Genomic DNA, 20768 nt, shown 5'->3' on the forward strand with positions numbered 1-20768 from the left:
TACACTACATTCCACGCAGTCATTCCGGACTTGTCTCCCATACCCAACACGCGTGAGGAATTTGAGTTTTACTAACAAGGGTGAAGGAAGCTGAGTAGGCACCAGCATATCAGCGCGACGCACTCAGCCGTCCGTGGGGCTACTACTGCGCGCATTGCTCTGCTGCCGCATCTATGGGAGCAGCTACCGCCTCCGTGGCCTCCACCGCAACAACCTCCAGCCCACGCGCCCAGTCGTCGATACAGCGGAACAGCTCATCATTTGGCAACAAGATCCATGTGATCAGGGTTGTGTTGGTCCGCGGGTCCGTCCTGCGCAGGGGTAGTCGAGGTGATGTTGGTTTGTTTGCCCCAGCCATGTGTCTGCAAGGCTGCTGCGATGGCTCCCACAGTCCATCGCCTGACTTACTGGCGAAGCGTCAGCCACGTCTGGATAGCGCTCTGCGAGAGTCGAGTGCAGCAAGCGCGCCGAGAGGCGTTTACAGGTGGCCCGTGGCATGGCAAGTGGAAGCGCAGCTTTTGCGCGTGGCACACAATTGTCAAGGCGCGCTTCGGCGTCCGCTCCATGGCGGTTACACGAGCAAGGCCAGCAAGGTCACCAAACAGACGCGCAATCGCTTTCTCACCCGCTCGTACGTGGGCGCGCTCAGGAGCTGTGGGCTGATGAGCAGGCATGGCTGAGTCATGACGTCGTGCGTGATGGGGCATAGGAAGGCGCGGGGCGCAATGACGTCTCCACCACCGCTGCCCGTGCCCGCCGCCATACCCTGGCCGTCCGGTACCTGTGGTTTGAGGGTACAAAGGAAGTCTCAATGGACGGTGGCATTGCGTGCTCAAACAATTAATCCCTTCCTCGATGCGATCGACAGTACGGTATTCAAAGTCCCACCTTGATCGGCGGAGGCCACTTGACATATGCAGCCGGCTGTGTGGCCCCGCTGCCGCCCTCCTCCGACCCAGCGGCAGCCTCCTGCCGTCGCCGCAGTCGTTCCCGCTCCCGCTCCCGCTCTCGCAGCTGCAGCTCCCGCTGCCTCTGTCCCTGGGGCCGGTCACGGCCACCGTTCCGGTAACGTTGCATCGCCATCTGCGGTCAGGAACATTGGCATCCGCACTTATATGCCTTCTACACACTGGCAACATGAACGAATGGCCCTGGTGACAGGCGCAAAGCAGCCAGCACCAACAATAGCAATCCAAACCCAAAGTCCCAGCCAAGTGCCTCCGCACCAGCACGTGCTGCGCCGCCGTCAGCGGCAGCGCCGCCTCCCGGCCGTCGTCCGCCGCCAGCAGGCGCCACAGCTCCCGGTTGTCTGGTTCCAACACAGCTGCCATCTGGAGCAGTCAGGAAGCAGGGCGCGGAGGAACACGGTCAGGGCACCGGCACGCATGCATGCGGATTTTGAACAAAGGAAGCAAGCCGTGCAGTTGTACAATAGCGCAGCCATTAAGTGGCGGTGGCTGTACGGGGGCGCACGGACCTGTGTCAGGGTGAGCGGCTCCACGGAGTCATGCAGCAGTCGAGCCGTCGAGGCCACCTGCAGCAGCCCCGTTCACGCACGTGTGTCACTCCATCATGGAATGGGCGCGGACGCCTTGGGCACTTCAGGCTCCCACCGGCACCTCCTGCCGTCGACCAACACCTCTGTGGTACCTCATTGACACATACACACATACACTCGCGCGACACACCCTTCAAACGTCATACCTGAATGAACTGCTTGGAGGCGCGCGTGGCGACTTCCACTGCCGACAGCCGCGAATACATCGCCTGGCGGAGCGGCAGGAGCGAACGGGCAGACAGCGGGTCAGCGCAGTCCGCGTCTGGTGGCCCCGACACCAAACGCAAGCGAACGCGGAGACACACCTGCGCCATCAAGCTCTTGGCCTGCTCCCAGCGGCATAGCAGCGGCAGCAGCAGCCGCAGCACGGGGTCCAGTCCCGCGCCCGCGCGGCTGCAGCTGTACTGATACACTGCCGCGCACACCAGTGCCCCGTCCAGAGGTCCACGCCAGGCCAGCATGCGCCGCCAGCAGAACAGCCGCGGCCCGGACGCCTCCTGACACACCCTGCGGGTGCATCCGGTGCAGAGGCATCAACACAGCTTTCTTGCGCTTCATTACTCATGCCTTGCCAAAGTTTATAATGTGCGAGAGACCCGTTTGTTTGTGTTGGGCTTGTTTCCTGATTGGGTTGGGGGTAAGGGGCCGTGGCCACAGTCCGCATTGCGATGGCACCCACCTCCGCCAAATGATGTTGGCGGTGGGTGTGTCCAGCTGCACTCCTGCCGCGTCCTCCACATCTGCACGCCACCGCAGCAGCAGCCGGGTCGCCAACAGGCACTCCGCGTAGCTGCATATGAGGCCTGTCGACAGCAGCACACGCCAGAGCACCGTAAGCTAGCGGTCATGACCAGCATTACAGCTGTGGCCGTCTTACCTAACAGTCCTTTCATCACAAAAGCCAATGCGCTTGTTAAATACTACAAGTCGATCCACGCCCACGAACGGTACCTGCCGCCGTGATCATCACGACGTCCACCTGCCACAGCTCCGTGTGCGGCAGCAGCAGCCGCAGCACTGCCAGGTGCGGCAGTAGCAGCGGCCCGCCCAACGCCGCCGCCAGCCGCCAGCCTGCTACAGCCATGCTCCCCAGCGCCCGCCAGTCCAGCCCCAACAGGCTGTCCACCATGCGCAGGAGCGGCAGTAGCAGCGCCAGGAGCCCTCCCTGCACGGCCCAAAACACGCTGGCACGGCCGATCCCTTCACCGCGCCCATCGCTACCGTCACTCGCAATCTTCCTAGGCTTATACAGCGTGGTATCACATAGGTAGGAGGAGCAGTAGTATAGGGTGCTGCCATCCAAGCCGCTGAGGACAGCGCGCAGCGCCGCCAGCCCTCGTGCCACGAACCCGGCCACAGCAGGTGGCGGCTGTGGCGGCTGCTGGTGCTCTCGGTCCGCACTTCGCGCCTGGTCGCGCTCCTGTTGCCAGTACCGCTCCGCGTCCGCCCGGCCGTTGGGGCCGCCTAAATCGTGAGCGCCCGCATCGGCAGTAGCAGCGGGAGCCGCGGCTGTTGCAGGCAGCCATGCGCCCGCCAGCACGCCGCCGCCGACATGGAAGCCTCCACGCATCCAGCCCGACATCGTGCCTGCTGACCGCCCAAACATCCCGGCCGCAGCTGCATATGCTGCCCTGCGTGAGCTAACGCCCCGTCCACCGGCGCCGTGGCCACTGCCATACGCCGTCGAGCGCAGCCACCCGGCGCTGCCGCTACCGCTGCCACTGCTACTGCCGGTGGCTGCTGCTACTGCTCCGTCCGCGGACATTAGCGAGCGGGAAAAGGTATCGAGTTCCTCAAACACCACAAACGAAAACACATGCCCCTGCCGTTGCGTTGCATTCCATCGACAGGCGCTTGGGCCCTGAACTGGAAGACCGGACAGCGTTGCCGCTGTGCCCTCGGGCACGGTGACGTTGCAAACCACGCGTCGAGCACGGCGCGGCAGCCGCGGCAGCGGCAGCACGAGTGGCGTCAGCGCTGCCCCTGACGCAGCGCCGCCACTGCCAGCACAGCAGCTACCCCCCTGTGCGCCGCTGCACACGGGGCTGTGCGGCTGCAGCACACGGGCCACGCTGGCGCCGCCGTTGGCCGCTGACGCCGACAGCACCCACAGCGAAGACGACTCCTCCAGCCGACACTCCGCCAGTGCGTCACCGGCCCCTGCTGGCAGCTGTGGCAGCAGTAGCTCCCGCTGCCGCACCTCCTCGCTATCGCCGTGAGTCGCGCTGCCCGCACGATTGCTACTGCCGCTGTAGCTCATGCCAAGCCCGGGCCCACCCGCCGCCGGTGCAAGCCCGGGCCCCGGCTCTTGCTGCTGGTGAGGCTGCTGGTGGGCGGTGGGCGGCAGCGGCGTGAAGTGCGGCAGGCGGTGGCGCCGAGCCCAGTCCAGCAGCGGCAGCGGCACTCCTGAGGCCGCCAGCGCCGGAGACAGTAGAAGGTAGTACCTGTGAGCGCGGTGCGCGAGGAGGCAGGCTGTCTTCAAGAGGTGGGCGCAGAGGTCATGGGGGCGTACAGCAGTTGAACTGCAAGCCCACACATCCTGGCAATACCTGGACGCTCCCATCCATGGAGGTGGTGGTGCCCTTTGGCCTTGCCGCCCTTGCGTGCGCGGCTGCGGCTTTGCGCTTTGGGTAGTTGGAGCCGTGCCCCTTCTGGCCGCTGGTAGTACGTGTTCAAGCGCGCGTAACTTTAGGTGCCTTGCGGCACTTGCATGCCTTCTGAGGGCCAGCGACGCGCAGTGGGAATACATGGACTGGAGGTGCGGGTGCGGTCATTTTGATTGTTGTCAGCGAGTAGGGTCGGGCGTGTATTGTGTGTTATGAGATTTGGACCCGTGACACGCGCAACCCGCGACCCGTGACTAGCGCAAGATCTTGAAAGTGCCGGTGATGCAAGTCCTAGCTATCTGCTATAAAATCAAGCAAAGTGCGGAATGAACACAAGCCCTTTCGAGTCCCCAATCCATCCGGCCACGTCGTACCAGACGGATCTCGGGGCCTGGTTTGCCTATTTCCGCGCACTATAGCAACAGCCTAAGTAGTTTGGGAAGGGCTTAAGCAGATGGATACTAGTAGGGCAGAGGAGTACCGGGCCCTTGCAAACGCGGCGCGGGCCCGCGGCGACTGGCAGGCAGCGACGCAGTACAATGAGCGCGCAGCAGAGCTGTTCTACAATGCTTACAATGCACATCGTGGCAATGACGAGCTCGACCTGCACGGGCTGTTCGTCAAGGAGGCCCTAGTGCACGTGGAGCGCCGAGTGAGAAACCTCAGCAGCGGCATGACTACGCTACGTATCATCGTGGGACGCGGCAACCGCAGCGCTGACGGGCCTCGCCTCAAACCCGCGGTGGAGGCCTGGTTGCGGCAGCGCGGCTACGACTTCAAAGAGGACGGCCGGAACAACGGCTGCCTGGTGGTGCAGGTGCAGGGCTCAAGGGCGGCCCGCGTCGAGGCTGTGTGGCAGCAGGCGCAGCAGTACCGGTACACGCCCGCTTACTGGGAGCAGCCGCCACCTGACCCACCCTCGAACGGGGGGCTGCTTTGCGTTGCGATCGTGGTGGCCCTCGTGGCCTTGGCGGCGTGGGTGTTTGGATGAGACTGAGGAGGCCCGCAATCATGCACCTGGCATCGTTTTTACGCGCAGTGGGATACTTTGCACAGTGTCGGCTGCGCACAATAGACCGTGTACATGACTGGGTGGTGTGCCGTTGTGGACTCAACATGCCTATGCGGAATATGAGCGTATCGGCTGCGGGTGCCGGCCCTGCGGGTGCCAGGGCTTGCTGCTGGCGATGTGGGAACGTTCGGTTTGGAAGTCGGTAGATGGTTGAATATGTCTGTGTCGCTGCATCGTCGCTGCCCTCATTAATACGTTTACAGGCAATCATTTCCGCGTGACATAATAGACAGCTGATGCCAGTGTGGAGACTGAGGAAGCGACGTGACACTCCAAGGCACGATTTGGGCGGAGGGAAGGCCATCAAGCACTGGCACCGAGCCACAGGCCATAGAAGTGCTTCCGTTTGTGCAACGCATGCTACGACTGCATCTGTCGCCCCACCTCCCTGTGCCAACCCCGCGGCCGACCCACCTGGGCATGAGCGCCAGCAGCTGCACCTGGCCGCTGTACCAAAGGTCGAACCGCCCGCCCGCCGTCAGCGGCAGCAGCGGCGGCAGCCGTGACGTTAGCCACGCTGCCCCGCCCACCACCCTCCGGTACAGCGTCGCCGGCAGAGGCGCAGCCGGCTCAGCTGCCGCTTCCCCCTGCTCTGCCTGTGCAATTCCTGCGGACGTCGCCGCCGCGGTGTCGCCGCACGCAGCGGCTGCCATGGCGCCCGCCTCAGGACTATCGTCATGGTGCGCCGCTGCCACGACCGCAGCAGCAACTGGGCACTGCGGCGGCTCCGTCAAGCCCTCCGTCCCGCCGCCACTCACATCAGCACCGCCGTCAGGGGTACGTCCTGCTACTGCCGCCATTGCCGCCGGGTCGCCCTCGGAAGCATGGCCTTCCGCTGCATCACCGCTACCGGCTGCACCTCCAGCAGGACAGCCTGCCTCTTGCGTGCTGATGGTGCAAGACTGCGGTCCTCTCCCGGGCTCCGCGTCAGCAGGTAGCGGTGCGCGAGTCGCCAGCATGGATGCGGAAGCGGAAGTAGCAGGAGCAGTAGCAGCTTGCGGGCCGTGGGCTTGCCAAAGCCCACAGTGATTCGCAGAGCCGCACGACAGCTGGACTCCAAAGGTCACGGGCGGCTCAGCGGCTGCGTGCGCCGCCTTAAGGGCAGCCAGCGCTTCCGCCGCCGCCCCAGCCGCTGCCACCGCCGCCTCCATGCCCCCTCGCTCGGCCGAACCCAGACCAACTGCACGACCCGAAGAAGTGATCGTTTCGGAGACTTCCAATGCCAGGCGCAATCGCTTCTCAGCTGCAGCTAGCTTCATAGCTCGCTCCACGTGCATGCGAGCCTGCGCCGCCGCCATGTGCCGTACCAGGCCGGAGCTGACGAAATGGAAGGCGGCGTGGTGGGGCTGCTGATGGCGGCCGCCAGCACGGTCGGCATGCGGCCCGCCTGGAGACAACTGTCGTCGCACAAGCTCTTCAGACTTGAGGTGTTGCAGCAGGGCTTCCAGAGATGTTTTATTTAGCTTTGTTACAGCCTGGAGAGGCGCGAGCGGGGGAGGGGAGAGGTGCGGTATGGGGTAACGTGGGCCTCTGCAAAGCCTCGCAGGGCTGTGCAGTAGGCCCCGCAAGCCAAAGCGTGACCACCATGCCGGTGCCGCACCTGCTCGTGCCGCGACTCCAGTAACTGCCACACGAATAGGGAGAGAACGAAGAGCCCAACTCCGAGCTTCAGGGCCTTGCTGCAGGGCTGGAGGACCGGCATCGCTAGGGGCAGGCAGAAGCGCCGGGGCTACGGCCGCTGGGTTTCCGGGAGCTTGCTGTGTGCCGAGAGGTCCGCGTGGCCTCAGGCCACTGTCAGAGCCACCCCCTGTTTCGATTACATCACACTACTACATCATACGAGCATTACATCAGTAATCATGCCTTCGCCGTATGATTTTAACAGGAGAGGAAACCCAAATGCCAAGCGCAACTGCGGTGCGTCCTCTCGATATGCACTTCAGTTAAGTTAACTATAATCACTAGGGTATTAATACCGGAAGAGCTTTGGGTGGCGCAGCTACGGTGAATCCGAAATTGAGAAACCGGAGCAATCCATGAAGTCAAAGTTAGGCCAGACACTGACCCTGCGCTCATAGAGATACAACATTACATCAATACACTAACGCTAAGCAACGCCCTCGACTATCTAGACGCTGCGCCTCGGACTTGAGCCACTTGCAGGCCCTGACTGCCCGCACTGGTTCACCAGCGTTTAATTTCTAGCTCCTGGTACTCTTAGCATGCCTCGGTAACCCTGTGCTGGTGCGGCAGAGGAGTTCGCGGGCGAATTGCTGCTGACAGCAGTTCCAGCTTAGCTGGGGCTGCAATTGTGGAACAATCACCATGGGTGATGGTGAGTATAGCAGCAGATCTCAGGCTACTGGCGCGACGGAGGTCAGACGTGACCGGGTCAGGGGACCGGGACCCTGGCGCTCAGCCAGCCTCGCCAGGACCACACCGTGGCGGGTGTTATCGTGGCGCCATGACAGTGGCACCCACGCCACGCCTGCATCACATCTGAAACATGCTTGTCAGACAGCTCACCCCACAGAGCACAGCACCTGGCGACCGGCCCACGCTGGCCCACTCCGCACGTCTCACTGCGCTGCCACCGTTAATCTGCAACCACACCTCCCGCATCGCAGAACGACGCCGCCGGGGACCCTCGCGTTCGCCAGAGCCGCGGGACCAAGGCCGTGATCGCGACCGCGCCCGGGAACGGGACCGCGAGCCGCGGGACCGTGCCGACCACGGCCGCGCCGACAGGGAGCGGGAGCCGCGGGACCGGGAGGCGGGGCGTTCTCGAGACCGGGATGCGGACCGGGAGCGGGACTACGGCCGTGACAGGGAGCGGGAACACGAGCACGACCGAGACACGGGCCGTGACCGGGGCGGCCGCGGCGGTCATGCGGAGCCGGAGGAGCGCGGCGGTCGCGGCGGCGGCGGCAGCGCCAGGCCCGCGGTGAAGGAGGAGCCGGCGCACGAGGATGCGCCCGGGCCACGCTATGGCGGTGGTGGCGGCGGTGCAGGGCGGGATGAGGGCCTTGATGGGGGCCGGCGAGGGTGGGACCGCGGGGAGCGCGACAGCAGCGACCGCGGCGGCGGCCCGCCTGGAGATGGCCGCGGCGGCGACCGCGGCGACCGTGGCCCGGCTGGTGAGGGCCGTGGCGGCGGCGACCGTGGCGGTGACGGCGGCTTTGGGGGGCGGCGTGAATGGGATGATGAGGACCGTCGTGGAGGCGGCGGCGACGGGGGCCGCGGCGGCGGTCGCGGCGGCGGCCGGGGTGGAGGCCGGGGCCGGGGGCCAAAGCGTGGCCGCGACGACGATGACGAGTGGGGTGGTGGCGGTCGGGGCCGTGGTGGCAGCGACTCGCGCTACATGTCTAAGGAGGAGCGGGAGTTCAAGGAGCGGGAGGCGGAGGAGGCGGCCAAGCCCAAGGCGCCCAAGGCAAGTGTATGTGGGCAGCATCGGCGCAAGTAGTGCATCACGGGGGTTACGCATGCTGCATCAGGCGGCACGTGGCCATGGCAAACAGGACTGTCTTGCTGCAAGTTGCTCACTGACCTTGGTGCTCAATGGCCATCATAGACATGTACTGCCACGGCCCTGCACAACCACTTACACGGCCACCACGCCGATGCTGCCATGCGCACATGCCCCCGCTGACACCCTCAGGAGCAGCCCAACTTGGGTCTGTCCGGCAAGCTGGCGGCTGAGACAAACAAGGTGCGTCTGGGCGAGGGTTCGGCCAGCAGGGCATTCGCTTGTGGGGCTAGCAGGTTGCTGTCACACCCTGCAGTTCCCCGGCTGTGCGGAACAAGAGACTGTATGCCCGTACATGGGGCTGAGGGTCGGACGCGTGGAACCACGAGTGGAACCACGGGTCCGCGGCCTCATCTGTGTGAATGGAATCAACGACCTCCTGCATGTGAAAATGGCAGGTTGCGGGCGGCGTGGTGTTGAAGCATGTGCCTCCGGCCGAGGCGCGCAAGCCCGACAAGCGCTGGCGGCTGTACATCTTCAAGAACGACCAGCTGCAGGACGAGCCCTACCACATACACAGGTGCGGCGCATGTCGTACGTGTGCACGATGCGTGGGGCCCTGCGCTCGACTTGCCCGGGAAGCCGTCGCGCCACTGGTGGGCGCCTACCTCCTCTGCCAGCCGATACGATATGCGGATACGGGTTTGCACGGACACCACCATGCTCCCTGCCGTCATCTCGCCCTCCCTCGCCCCTCACGCCATTCACCCCTGCTCGTGCACCTTTGGCCTGTTTAGCGCCCGCTCTACCCGGGGCTCTACTCCCTTTCCTTCGTACCCCAGCATCCCCGTCCGTCACGCGGCCAACCCCTCCCGCGTCCCGCCTCCCCTCCCTCCTGCCTCCCCACCTCCCCTCCAGGATGGACCATTACCTGTTCGGCCGCGACCTCACAGTGGCGGACATCGTGACCGCGCACCCCTCCTGCTCCAAGCAGCACGCCGTGCTGCAGTTCCGGCTTACGGAGAAGGCGGGCGGCGCCGGCGGTTTTGACGAGTACGGGCTGGCTGTGGGGCCGGCGGCGGCGGTGCGGCCGTACCTGCTTGACCTGGGCTCCATCAACGGCACCTTTTTGAACGGTGGGGCGATGGGTGCGTGGGAAGGGGGAGGAGCGTGGGGGCGGAGGTGATAGGGAGGAGGAGGGCTGGCGCGAGGGGCTGGAGCGGGCTGGGAATGAGTGGTTGCGGCTGGGCTCTGGGGGACTAGCAGTCCAGGGTGCGGCACCTATGGATAGACGCAGTGGCCTTACTGGCAAACCATTCCAAGCCTCCACCTGGCTTTTGCTCCTGGGCCTCCTCTTGGACCCTCTCCACGCCTGCAGGCGAGAAGGTGGAGCCGCTGCGCTACTACGAGCTGTTGGAGAAGGACGTGGTGCGGTTCGGGCAGAGCAGCCGCGAGTACGTGCTGCTGCACGACCGCAGCGGCGGAGACGACGACGACTAGGGAGGCGAGGGAGGAGTTGTGACTTGGAGGAGAGGGGCCGCTGCAGGAGCAGCAGGACGACGGGGCGGGGGTGGAGAGGGCCCACTTGGTTAGCAGGCTGGTTGCATAGAGCATTGACAAGCTCAAAGCTCGACGCTGCGTTTTCCTTGGCCAAGCTTGCAGACAGATGCAGCTTGCATTACACGATTACCATCACTGCCATGGATGGCTGCTTCCCGTATGTGGGTGATGCTTCGCCTTCAGAAGTCGTAATCCCCCGAAGGGTATGTAGCCCTGCCGCTACATTAGTTCCTTCCTTGATTCAAGTACTTCAATGTGAAACAGTGGCGGGGGCGGTCTGTATGAATTGGACTTGGCCCCATCTCTACGCGCTTCCGGACACGCTCCACCCCACCGCAATGTTCGCAAACAACCGCTGCACTGACAACAAGTCACTGGCAACGCAATGCTACTTGTCCACACCAACCGTCGCAACCAATTGGTATTTGAATGGATATGCAAGCAACGCTACCGGTACATAGAGGCATAAAACGTTTCTCCGCGGCGAGCCTGCGATACCGCTATTGAACCTCCTCCCCTTCCCTCATCGGCGAACAACACACAGTGTGACACAACGTACCCGCTGGCATTTCCTCACTCAACAACCCGCAGAGAACAGCAAAAGGACGTGCCAGACCGAGCACACACTGCCACACCGCACCACAGCCCGCTACACGCGGGTGTCGTAGCCGCGCGGCGGGTAGTGCTGCTCCTGGGGCGGCGCAGTGGCGCCATAGGCGATGCCGCCGTCGGGCTGCTGCACCACCGCGCCCACCGTGGGCAGCTTGGTCAGCACCGCGTGCACCTCCACCGATGACACCTGCAGCCAGGCAGCGAGCGGCGTCGTGTGTCAGTGTGTGGGCGTGTCAACCACAGCGTGGGCGCGGTGCAAGCGCGTGTGTGCACAAAGGGGCGGTGGTCGTGGCGACTTGCGTGAAGACTGCAAGCAAGCACCTGTCCTTGCACCAACCCACACTCTTCCCCAGCCCTCCACCACGCCGCCACCGCCTACAAGCCCAACCCGCCCTCCCGCCCTCCTGCCCTCCCACTCGCCGCCCAGCCCGCCCACCTGGCCTGCGTCGCGGTCCATTGCGAAGCACACGAACAGCGCGTCAATGACGTTGAGTAGCAGCGACGCCAGGAAGCCCAGCACCGCCCAGGACGCGAAGAACGCCACCACGGCCGTCAGCACCGCCGAGGTAGCGGCCTGGTTGCCGGCGGCGGCCGCGGGGGTGCCGGGCTCGGGGTGCTGGTGGCGCCAGGTGGTGGCGTAGGAGATGAAGGCAACCGCCACGGCCCAGCAGAACGACAGGATGAAGCTGCATGACTGCAGGATCATGGGCGGCAACCACCTGCAACACGCGGCGCGAGTTTGAAGGCGGGGGAGCGAAACAATACCCTTGAGAAAGCGGGTTCCGCCACATTCCGAATACCGGTACTGCAAGCCTACAGCCCACGTGCGCGACTCCATACACGCTCCAACCGCTGCATCGGACCCTTCAGACCCCACCCCACCACACCCCAGGCACCCACCACACTCCGAACGCGTCCATGGCGTTGCGGCTGAGCAGCGCCACCACATTGCGCCCCGCCGCGAAGAAGGCCTCGCCGGTGATGGCCGCCCGCACCGTGGCGAAGCGCGTCACGTACTCCAACAGGCTCAGCAGCAGCGACAGGCAGGCGGCGGCGCAGGCCACCAGCAGGTTGCGGTCGCGCTCCTGACGAGCCTTCTGCATCGCCTGCGCGTCGTGTGAGGCGAAAACATCCCGTCTGATGTAACCATCACGTACAACGAATGGGACGGAAACTGTAGACCACAGTAGACGCACAGCCCACCGTCAGGAGCAACACACCAGGAAGACCACTGTGAACATCAAAAGCCGTGCTAGCACCAACCAGCGCCGCCTCCCACCCACCCCACCCGTCCCGCCCCCATCCCCACCTGGCGTATCATGGACACCAGCGTCAGCACCGCCGAGCCGCAGCACAGCGAGCCCAGCGAGCTGCCCGCCGCGAAGCCCAGGCACTTGAGCGTGCGGCTGCCGGCGGCGCGCGCCTCCTGCTGCTGGCGCGGCTCGAAGTACCACATGGCTGTGGCGCCGGCCACTGTGAACAGCTTTACCTGGAAGGCCAGGAACATGGACCACGTCATGGCCACGCCCACCAGGCCCAGGTAGCCGGGAACCCAGGGCTCAACCTGGGACAGTGGGGAGCGGGAGGAGGGGAGAGGGAGGAGGGGAGATGGGGAAGAGGGGGAAGAGGGGGAGAGGAATTAGGCAAGGGCGGGCAAGGGGAAAGCAGGCAAGGGGCGGTTGGCTGGTTGTGCAATCTGAGGTTGGGCAGCGGCCGCTTGGTAATATGTGCTCGACTAAGCCATACCGCCATACGCATGTACAAACGCCCAGCCCCAGCCCACCCACTCCACGCCCCCCACCACCGCACCTGCCAGGTGCAGCACAGGACCTGGTTGCCGTCAGCGTCCACGCACTGGTCTGCGGACGTGGCGGCGCCGCCGTCCGCCCGCTGCGTGTTGTAGGCCACTGAGCCGTTCATGTACGCGGCCGCGCATGCCAGCAGCAGCGGCAGCTCCAGCAGCCCCAGCAGGAAGACCTGCGGAGCGAGGCGTGAGGAGTGAGGGCGTGAGGAGTGACGCCGTGCATGCAAGGGGCCGTGCGTGCAGCCGGCAGCAGTGGTGGCAGTGGTGGCGCTGGAAATCGTGGCGCGTTTGTGATGGTGGACGGATGCAACCGCACAGCAATACTGCACATTCAGAGTTCGAATGGCGACGGAGCCGCGTGTGGAACCCCTGACAACGTGTGCCGCACCTGCAGCCCCAGCGCCAGCGGCACCAGGCCGGGGTTGGCAGACAGGCCGCGGCCGGCCAGACCCAGCAGCCGCGTCACCAGCTCCACCTGTTTGAGATGCCGGTGAGAGAGAGAGAGAGGCAGCGGTGGGGTGCGAGAAGGGTGAGCGGAATGATGTAAGGCGGGAAGCAAAGAGAGCTGCTGGCGGTTCATATACGTACGTGAAAAGCAGGAGCAGGTAGAAATGAAAAAAAGCGAGTTGGGTCGCCTGGTGCCGAGCTTCGGTCGTCTGCCTCGATTGCGTGTGCAAAACCCATACACACGCTCGCTTCCGGTCTCCTGCCTCCCAAGACCCCACCTGCGGCCTCCACAGCAGGAACAGGATGATGGTGAGGCCGGCGAAGGCCAGCAGGATAATGCCCGGCACCGTTGCACCCTGGGCCAGGCTGACGGCGCCCATGGCCGCCGGCACCGCCACCTGCAGCCCCAGCGCCGCTTATATACGGCATGCACAGGTCTGGATCCCGGCCTGGAGCTGCACCACATCGTCGTCAACCGGTGGGAGGGTGGCGTTGACCAGCCCCAGAACGTGGTACTCATTTCCATCCCAGTGAGTGCGTGTGTGTGTGTGTGTGTTTGTGCGCGCGCGTGTGTGCGTGTGTGTGCGCGCGCATGTGCATGTGTGTGTGCGTGTGTATGTGCGTGCGTGCGTGCGCTTGGGCGTGGCGCGCCCACCAGGCCCGCGGGGCTCACGCGCACCAGCCACACGAACAGCAGGCCCACCAGCACCGCGCCTGTAAAAGAGGGAGAGAGAGAGAGTGTGTGTGTGTATGGTGTGTGTTGCGTGCACATATGCATGGTCTTGCACGCGTGGCGCGCAGTCTTGTTCGGCTAGTCCAGCCTGGCGCACGCACCTCCCACGGATGCGCCAATCCAGGCTCCGGCGGTTTTCACAAACAGGCCCAGGTCGAAGGACGGAGGTGCGTCGGGGTCGTCAGGGGACTGAAGCAGGCGCCGGGTGGCGTGGTTGGAGCCGACCGGGCAGAGCTTTGGGTCGGTCCAGACATCGGGGGAGACAAACTCGCCGTAGCGCGTGTTCCTGTATGTTCAGTGGACAAAAGATAAGTAAACAATGAGATGTGCAGCAATTCAGATCCCCTCGAGCGCGTTTGTCGCCGGAGTGGGGGAAGGGCCGGCTGGGGCGCGGCTGTCGGGACGAGTGCTGGGGCCCAAACTCCGGAAGTTGGCAGCACGCGCGGTTTTTCAGTTCGCGCTCGAGACCGCCCTGGAGTTCGCAATTGGCGTAATTAATGCGTCGCACGTACAAAAGACCAACGGTCCGACCGGTCAAGGGCCCGCGACGCCGAGAAATGACGAGAAGGTGTGTCGTCGTCACTCGAGCGCTGGTATGCCCGCGCCCTGAGGATATGCCCTCCCGCCCTGAGCGTGCTCATTTTCGACTTACTCACCTGTGGTAGAAGGCAAAAATGCCACCGCCAATGGACACGCCCAGGAAGAGCAAGTAGGCCAGGAGCCATGAGACGTCGCGCCGGGGCCGGTTCCTCAGCTCAAAGAAGCCTCCAGCAGAGGCAATCAGCGGCACATCGGCGCCACCATAGTCCCTGGTCTCGCCATCGTTGCGACCCATTTTGCTGCCCGATACGCTTTGCAGTAGTTACTAGTGCTTGAATTGGGATTTAGAAGACAAGATATATTGGCTGATTATTCTAGCGCAGGAGGAGAAGAGGAAGAGGAAATCCCAATCGGTCCTGCACCATCCTCGCCACCAGAGTGCTTGCGTCCGTCGCTGCCGCGTTAACTTTCCCTCCGTCAAAGCTAGTACACAAGCCTGATGGACTTAACCGGGCCAACATGACGCAGGTGGCGCACGGTAAGTTTAGGCCCAGACCGTTACGGCAGGCGTACGGCTGGATGCCTCTGGATGCTGGGGCCCCGGCAGGGCCATGCAAGGGGCCATGGCAGCACCTGAGAGCGCCGGGTGATTGCTGTTGAAAGCCTGCGACACATTATGTTGGCAACTTGCTAGGCAAAGCGGCTGATGGACAAGCGTCGTTCCCTTGACCACGTTACACACGACATGAGCGTCAATGTCAACGAAGGAGGTGTGTGTGTGTGTGTGTGTGTGTGTGTGTGTGTGTGTGTGTGTGTGTGTGTGTGTGTGTGTGTGTGTGTGTGTGTGTGTGTGTGTGTGTGTGTGTGTGTGTGTGTGTGTGTGTGTGTGTGTGTGTGTGTGTGTGTGTGTGTGTGTGTGTGTGTGTGACTACGGTTTCCACGGTTATTCTGCCAGATCACGTGAATCGTGTATCTGGTATAACCAACGACAGGGCTCTCAATCGAGGGCTGCCGTGACCTGGCGTTTCCCCGGCAGAGCGCAAAACAGCTCTGGAGTCCACAGGGCAACGCACTCCGACCCTTCACCGCGCCAGTAATCCTTGCGGAATTACTACCGGTGTAACAACCTCAGACCCAGCGGGCGAGCTACCTCTTAAAAAACCAGGCGGGCAGACAAAAAACAGCAAACATAACAAAACACGCAGCACGTGACAGCACGCGAAAGCACGACCACAGTGGCTGCGGGGCTGAGTCCTACGACCCGGCAGCCTGCACGACCTCAACCGCAACCTAACCAGCTCTCGACGCCAGGGCAGACAATGCCTAAGGGCAGCCACAAACGCGTCTGGCCACTAGGCCGGTCCAGGCCGTAAGACCCGGGGTGTTGCAGCACCCAATACACCCTCTCAGGCATAAAACCCCCGCAAACCTGGCCCTGCTCCCACGGGCGTAAAACAAAAAAACCTTCGCCTGCCCACTAAGCTCCCCCGCTGACCCTCTCGTATGCCACTGCTTCAGTGGCTCATGTTAGTGATCACGCGCTTCTCCTAAGGGCTGATCCCTTTCAAGCCTCCAGCTCCATAGCTTGCGGCATCGCGCACAGCATTTCACCGTTCACCACCGCCAGGATGGGGTGAGTGGCGTCAACACCATCCCAGCCCTTTTGGGGCACGCCGAGCTGCGCAAACTGCATCAGCCGCGACCAGAAGTCCGCGACTGCACGAGCGCACGCAAGCTCGACGGGGTTGACGCCTGGCTGCGGCGGCGTCAGCTGTGTGGGCGGGATCTCGTCAAGATCGGGTTCCGCCTCCGCTGCACCTGCCACCGCAGCCTCGGGAGCTGCTGCCGCCGCCGTCTGAATTCCCAGGGCCGCTGCGGCGCGCGTCATCCCGCGCAGCCGCACCCGGCCATGTTCTGTGGCGGCCAGCGCCACCATCACCACCACGTCCCAAACACACTGCTGAAAACCCGGCGGCGCCTGAACCAGCCACAGCTGGGCTTGGCTGATGGGAGCCGGACCGGGGTTGTGTGCGTTGATCTGCGCCACCACGGCCTTCGCCACCGCGCAATCCCAGAAGTGGTGCTGCCGTGGCGTGGGCGCGGCGGCGGCGTGTGTCTCCACCGCGGCGCCCCCATGGCCGTGTTGCCCACAGCCGCATGGCTCACGGCGAGCCAACGGCATATGCGAGTTACCCGGCAGCGGCACTGCGTCGATGGCCAACCGCCACAGCGTCTCAAAGTGTCGCCGTTCCCACCGCACCTTCTGCCAAAGGCGCGCCAGGGTGTCCCTAATGGCGCCAAGCGTTGCAGCCGCAGCTGCTGGCAGGTCCTCCCGCCGCACCACAGCGCGCGGCGGGAGGCCCTGTGCCGCGCGCTCATAATCCTCGTGTAGGTCCGCCCGCCGCGTGGCCACATCGTCCAGCTGCATGGATGTGGCCATGCGGACGGACAGCTTCGCTAGGGGGACTTTGAGAGTCTCAGAGCCAGAGAGCTTCCAGCCCATGCGCGGCATGATGGTGGTGCGGACGACCTCACTGGTGGACGGCGCCGGGACAGGCGCTGGGCCAGGGTTCGCCAGCTGTGCGGCGTGAGCCTGCGCTGCACTCCACCATGATGGCGGGATGTCGCCGACAAGGCCCTGCAGCGCGGCGAGCGTGGGCCCACGGCGCCGGCGACGGCCGTCTGACGGCGCAAGGTAGTCTCGCAGCCACCCCTCCCAGTCGACTGCAGCCGCCGCAGGTGGTCGTGCAGCGTGGGCTCGCACTAAGTCACCGATGGTCACAAGACGCGCGTGTGTGTGTGTGTGTGTGTGTGTGTGTGTGTGTGTGTGTGTGTGTGTGTGTGTGTGTGTGTCAGTGTGTGTAGCACAGCGCGTCATACAGTAAGACGTCAATACAACTGCAGGCATCAAGCATCGCCCCCCTCGGCCCCTGCCCTGCTGATCCCCGCGAATCCGCGATCAAGGATCGCCCCGGGGCGCCAAGCCGCCAGACACGGCCGCACTGTCCGCAACAGTAAGTTACACGCTCACAGCTGTGCCGTCTTGGCTGCCCAGGATGGATCAGCAAGACCGTGCCAGCACGCACGCAGCTATCTGACTACCTGCCTTGTCAACAACACAAACACGCCAGCCGAGACACATTCCACGCTTGTGATCAAGCGGCACCATGATCTTCAATCTGCCTAAGGAGACATATACCGTATTAGGACACCTGCAAATGAATGATATCAGTCACTAAACATTTGCTGCCGCCGGATGCTTCCCTGGTACAGCCTGGAGGGTGAAAGCAACACGTCCACGTTCGTGCAGCACACTTCACAATGGCAAAAGTTCTCGATGCGAGGTCCACAACTCCTGCAAGCCACTATCATCACTGCATTGCAGTATTGAAATTAGTCCACACAGACCACCGGAAACATGCCCCCGTGTCACGCACAATGAGCCTGCTACAGCAGTTGACAGTGCCAAGGACACCTACTGCTCGTGTGCTCGCCGCCGTACAATTGCGTGTTCGACCATTTCCAATGTTCACTGACAAGAATGATTATCATAGAAATCGAAAGAGCGCTTAGATGGGCGGCAGGCGGCTGCGTGCGGTCATAGGTCGAAGCGGCGGCAGGCCGCCAGCGGCACTGCCTGCCGCCGCTGCCCCCATGTACACACCCGCCGCACCACCCGGCGCCGACTCCAGCTCCGGGGGCGGCTGCCCCAGGCTGCGGCGCTGCTGGATGGGCGCCAGTGGTGCCAGGCCGCCGATGCTCCTGTGGCCACCACCCGGCATGGGGGGCAGCGGCACTGCGCCCCCGCCGCTGCCATCACCGGTGCCGCTGCCCGGCAGAGGTGGCAGGCCACTTGGGCGGGTGGAGCTCCCCTCCTCAAACGCGCCGGCGTCCCTGCTGGCATGAGCGGCCGCGACCGAGCCCGAGCCGACCCCCGGCACACCGCCGTCAGCTTCATGCTGCTCGTGTGGGAAGCGTGGGTGGCCATGGCCGGCCAGAGTCTCGCCCATAGGGCCTGCAGCCGCCGCGTCACCCCCATTCGCCGTGTATGAGCCCTGCTGCCTTGCCGCTGGCCCGCTCGTCGACGTCGCACTCGGCTCCGGCTGGTGGTAGCTGCTCAATGGCTCCGAATGCGGGTGCGGCTCCGGCGGTCCTGGATACGCCGCCGCCGCCACCACTTGCGCCGGCTCCGGCGTGCTTTGCTGGTGGTGCTGTTGGGGCATGTGGTTGCTCGGCGGCTGCTGCTGCCCCGTAGAGTAGCCGCCTGACCCCCCCATCGCCTCTGCCGTTGGGCCCCTGCCATCCGCCCTCGCCGCCAGCCACTCTACCGTCTCCATGCATAGGTCCTCCCAGCCCTCCTCCTTGCTCAGCACGTGCCACTGCTTCGTCAGCATGCGCAGCGTCTTGTCGTGTGTCTGCAGGATGGGAGAGGCAAGGCAGGTGAGCGGCTCAGTAAGGCAAACATTTCCCGTGTGATGTGTATCAACGCGCACAGACCCCCCCCAATTACGTTCTGCGCTCGGCAATAAACAAACACACATAATCCAAAATGTCCGAACCCGTCGCTTGCAACCTCGCAACTCCTTGGACCCGGCCAACCCGTCGCTCCCACTCACCGATGCGCGAGCAATGAGCCTCCGGGCCCCATCCGGCTCCACGTGTGTGTCCCGCTCGCTCTGGAAGACCAGCAGCGGCAGCGCCACACGCGTCATCATGCCCATGTCAGGCGGTGATCCGTCCGGGCCCGGCGCCACCTTCGCCGTGCGCCGGCGGCCCTTTTTCCGCTTCTTGTCCTGGCCGCCCTCGCCCTCAGCACCCTCCTTGCCCTTGCCGCCGGCCCCCTCCGCGCCATCCTCGGCGCCACCGTTTCCCTCCTCCCCCTCCTGCTCCGCGCCCAGCCCCGGCGCCCAGTTGAGCTGCTCCGTGGCTTTGAAGAACTCCTCGACGTTGCGTGCCCGCATGCGGCCGTCGTACACGTACGGATCCGCGTCCCATGCGTCATAGATCCACGGCACATGCCGTACCGTGCTGCTGTCGCCCACCTCCAGCTTGGGCGCCATCGCGGCCAGCAGCTTGAGGGCGTAGCGCAGGTTGCCGGTCTCCCTGAGCCGGTGCGCCAATGACAACATGGGCGCGATGAGCACCAGGCCAGCGTAGCGACCCGGCTGCGTAGCAGCACACGCGCGAGGACGAGGAGGAAAAATGAATTGAGGCTGGTTGAGGAGCGGATGGACAATTGGACACTTTGTTGGGACACGGGAGAAGGGGTGGCTGGGTGAACATGCACGAGAAGCGAGCTCGCGGGCGTGCTGAAAGTGAGCCCCTTGCTGTGTGGTGCTGTGCGGCCTCACCCGCTGCACGCACGCCAGCGTGGCCGCCAGTCCGCCCATGCTGTGGCCGACCAGGTAGTGGGGCAGGCGGTGCACGGGGAAGGAGGCGCGCTCGTTGGAGGCCAGGTGGCTGCGGGTCGGAGGCACGGTGGGAGGTGCGGCGCAGCACAGCTTGGTTAGGCAGCGGTATGGGGTTGTGGCAAGGGGAAAGGAATCCTGACGTAGCATGGGGTGCCGCACACAAACCGGGCCGCACTCACTCGGAGAGGAGCATGAGATTATCCACGTGGTCCTGGAAGCGATCGATGTAGGAGCGCACGCCCTTGGAGCGGCCGAAGCCCTGGTGGTCAATGCCGGCCACCGCAAAGCCCGCCTTGTTCATGGCCTCAACCCATGACCCAGCGTAGACATTGGGCTGGCCCTGAGCCTGCAGGGGACATAAGAGTTGAGGGAAGGGTCGGGAAGCTGCCAGGGGGAAGCAAGTTGTATGGCAGATGTGGTGGTGGTGCGCTAAAGAGGCCGGCTCGTTCGTCGCTGACGGTCGTCCCCAAGGTCAGTTGGCGGTGGCCAGCGCGATGCCTATGTAACGCGGGGGGTCCCAAGCAGGATCAACGCATTCCCAGCATCCGGACTCACCACAAACTTCAAGTAGTCAAAGCATATGTAGGTCGCGTTGCCGTGCGCGAGCTGGACGACGCCCTTGAGGGGCACGCTGGGGTCGCAAGGCCAGAAGTAAGCATACAGGTCTAGACCCTTCTTGTTTCGAATGCGTCGCGTGTATCCATGCTGGCCCAGATACAAGCGAGTGTCGTCGAAGTCGGGGATGGGGTCTGGGACTACTTGGTTCGGGGCAGAACTTCCACAAAAGCAAGCCATTGTTACAGGCTTGATGTAGCACTACAACTGATGGGATATCATGTTAAGCCTTAAAACTGGCCGATGCCAAACAAGGAAGTCGATTCCGCAGCTCTGAAGCAACTTGTTCGGGCTTATGCAGCTAGCAATAGGCTGCACAGAAAAAGTATAACTGTGGGTATGTC

General features: G+C 63.9%; 6 protein-coding genes across 7 annotated transcripts; 2 read left to right on the forward strand and 4 right to left on the reverse strand.

The window, feature by feature from the left end:
- Position 1: 1 nt before the first annotated feature.
- Positions 2 to 7177, reverse strand: CHLRE_09g390356v5 (uncharacterized protein). Its single transcript, XM_043065544.1, has 12 exons — positions 6837 to 7177; positions 5651 to 6711; positions 2510 to 4002; positions 2238 to 2361; positions 1864 to 2065; positions 1705 to 1767; positions 1478 to 1534; positions 1227 to 1331; positions 889 to 1083; positions 626 to 781; positions 409 to 440; positions 2 to 311 (listed from the first exon to the last, which is right to left on the reverse strand). The coding sequence occupies exons 1-12, from the start codon at positions 6936 to 6938 to the stop codon at positions 143 to 145; spliced, it is 3759 nt and encodes a 1252-aa protein (XP_042921136.1). The 5' UTR covers positions 6939 to 7177; the 3' UTR covers positions 2 to 142.
- On the forward strand, positions 4308 to 5419 carry CHLRE_09g390393v5 (uncharacterized protein). 2 transcript variants are annotated; one of them, XM_043065545.1, is made up of 1 exon: positions 4308 to 5419. In XM_043065545.1, exon 1 carries the CDS (start codon positions 4619 to 4621, stop codon positions 5153 to 5155), a length of 537 nt encoding a protein of 178 aa, XP_042921134.1. In that variant the 5' UTR covers positions 4308 to 4618; the 3' UTR covers positions 5156 to 5419. The 2 variants fall into 2 exon arrangements, with proteins under 2 accessions (XP_042921134.1, XP_042921135.1); XM_043065546.1 differs by having other exon boundaries at positions 4548 to 5419.
- Positions 7178 to 7277: 100 nt separating the features above from the next.
- Positions 7278 to 10299, forward strand: CHLRE_09g390430v5 (uncharacterized protein). Its single transcript, XM_043065548.1, has 6 exons — positions 7278 to 7571; positions 7864 to 8666; positions 8895 to 8945; positions 9161 to 9282; positions 9621 to 9838; positions 10081 to 10299. Exons 1-6 carry the CDS (start codon positions 7562 to 7564, stop codon positions 10200 to 10202), a joined length of 1326 nt encoding a protein of 441 aa, XP_042921137.1. The 5' UTR covers positions 7278 to 7561; the 3' UTR covers positions 10203 to 10299.
- Positions 10300 to 10301: 2 nt separating this feature from the next.
- Positions 10302 to 14746, reverse strand: CHLRE_09g390467v5 (uncharacterized protein). Its single transcript, XM_043065550.1, has 10 exons — positions 14515 to 14746; positions 13960 to 14144; positions 13664 to 13839; positions 13404 to 13523; positions 13067 to 13153; positions 12684 to 12851; positions 12184 to 12438; positions 11775 to 11980; positions 11311 to 11593; positions 10302 to 11061 (listed from the first exon to the last, which is right to left on the reverse strand). Exons 1-10 carry the CDS (start codon positions 14691 to 14693, stop codon positions 10912 to 10914), a joined length of 1809 nt encoding a protein of 602 aa, XP_042921138.1. The 5' UTR covers positions 14694 to 14746; the 3' UTR covers positions 10302 to 10911.
- A 615-nt stretch (positions 14747 to 15361) lies between these two features.
- CHLRE_09g390504v5 (uncharacterized protein) lies at positions 15362 to 16857 on the reverse strand. Its single transcript, XM_043065552.1, has one exon. The coding sequence runs from the start codon at positions 16824 to 16826 to the stop codon at positions 15963 to 15965; it is 864 nt and encodes a 287-aa protein (XP_042921139.1). The 5' UTR covers positions 16827 to 16857; the 3' UTR covers positions 15362 to 15962.
- A 414-nt stretch (positions 16858 to 17271) lies between these two features.
- CHLRE_09g390541v5 (uncharacterized protein) lies at positions 17272 to 20747 on the reverse strand. Its single transcript, XM_043065553.1, has 5 exons — positions 20365 to 20747; positions 19989 to 20155; positions 19750 to 19858; positions 19015 to 19563; positions 17272 to 18813 (listed from the first exon to the last, which is right to left on the reverse strand). Exons 1-5 carry the CDS (start codon positions 20602 to 20604, stop codon positions 17968 to 17970), a joined length of 1911 nt encoding a protein of 636 aa, XP_042921140.1. The 5' UTR covers positions 20605 to 20747; the 3' UTR covers positions 17272 to 17967.
- Between the last annotated feature and the right edge of the window lie 21 nt (positions 20748 to 20768).

The sequence above is a fragment of the Chlamydomonas reinhardtii genome, chromosome 9, assembly GCF_000002595.2.
Source record: "Chlamydomonas reinhardtii strain CC-503 cw92 mt+ chromosome 9, whole genome shotgun sequence".
Taxonomy (NCBI): domain Eukaryota; kingdom Viridiplantae; phylum Chlorophyta; class Chlorophyceae; order Chlamydomonadales; family Chlamydomonadaceae; genus Chlamydomonas; species Chlamydomonas reinhardtii.

Coding starts and splice junctions, on each gene's coding strand:
- CHLRE_09g390356v5 (XM_043065544.1), bottom strand. CDS start 6,938: ATGCCGGTCCTCCAGCCCTGCAGCAAGGCCCTGAAGCTCGGAGTTGGG. Junction 782..888: donor AGTGGCCTCCGCCGATCAAG/GTGGGACTTTGA, acceptor CTCAAACCACAG/GTACCGGACGGCCAGGGTAT. Junction 312..408: donor ACGTGGCTGACGCTTCGCCA/GTAAGTCAGGCG, acceptor ACCCCTGCGCAG/GACGGACCCGCGGACCAACA.
- CHLRE_09g390541v5 (XM_043065553.1), bottom strand. CDS start 20,604: ATGGCTTGCTTTTGTGGAAGTTCTGCCCCGAACCAAGTAGTCCCAGAC. Junction 20,156..20,364: donor TTGACTACTTGAAGTTTGTG/GTGAGTCCGGAT, acceptor TGTCCCCTGCAG/GCTCAGGGCCAGCCCAATGT. Junction 19,859..19,988: donor AATCTCATGCTCCTCTCCGA/GTGAGTGCGGCC, acceptor TCCGACCCGCAG/CCACCTGGCCTCCAACGAGC.
- CHLRE_09g390430v5 (XM_043065548.1), top strand. Junction 8,667..8,894: donor CCAAGCCCAAGGCGCCCAAG/GCAAGTGTATGT, acceptor TGACACCCTCAG/GAGCAGCCCAACTTGGGTCT. Junction 8,946..9,160: donor TGGCGGCTGAGACAAACAAG/GTGCGTCTGGGC, acceptor TGAAAATGGCAG/GTTGCGGGCGGCGTGGTGTT.
- CHLRE_09g390504v5 (XM_043065552.1), bottom strand. CDS start 16,826: ATGCAGCTGGACGATGTGGCCACGCGGCGGGCGGACCTACACGAGGAT.
- CHLRE_09g390467v5 (XM_043065550.1), bottom strand. CDS start 14,693: ATGGGTCGCAACGATGGCGAGACCAGGGACTATGGTGGCGCCGATGTG. Junction 12,852..13,066: donor CGCTGGCGCTGGGGCTGCAG/GTGCGGCACACG, acceptor CTCGCTCCGCAG/GTCTTCCTGCTGGGGCTGCT. Junction 11,981..12,183: donor TGGTGTCCATGATACGCCAG/GTGGGGATGGGG, acceptor CACGACGCGCAG/GCGATGCAGAAGGCTCGTCA.
- CHLRE_09g390393v5 (XM_043065545.1), top strand. CDS start 4,619: ATGGATACTAGTAGGGCAGAGGAGTACCGGGCCCTTGCAAACGCGGCG.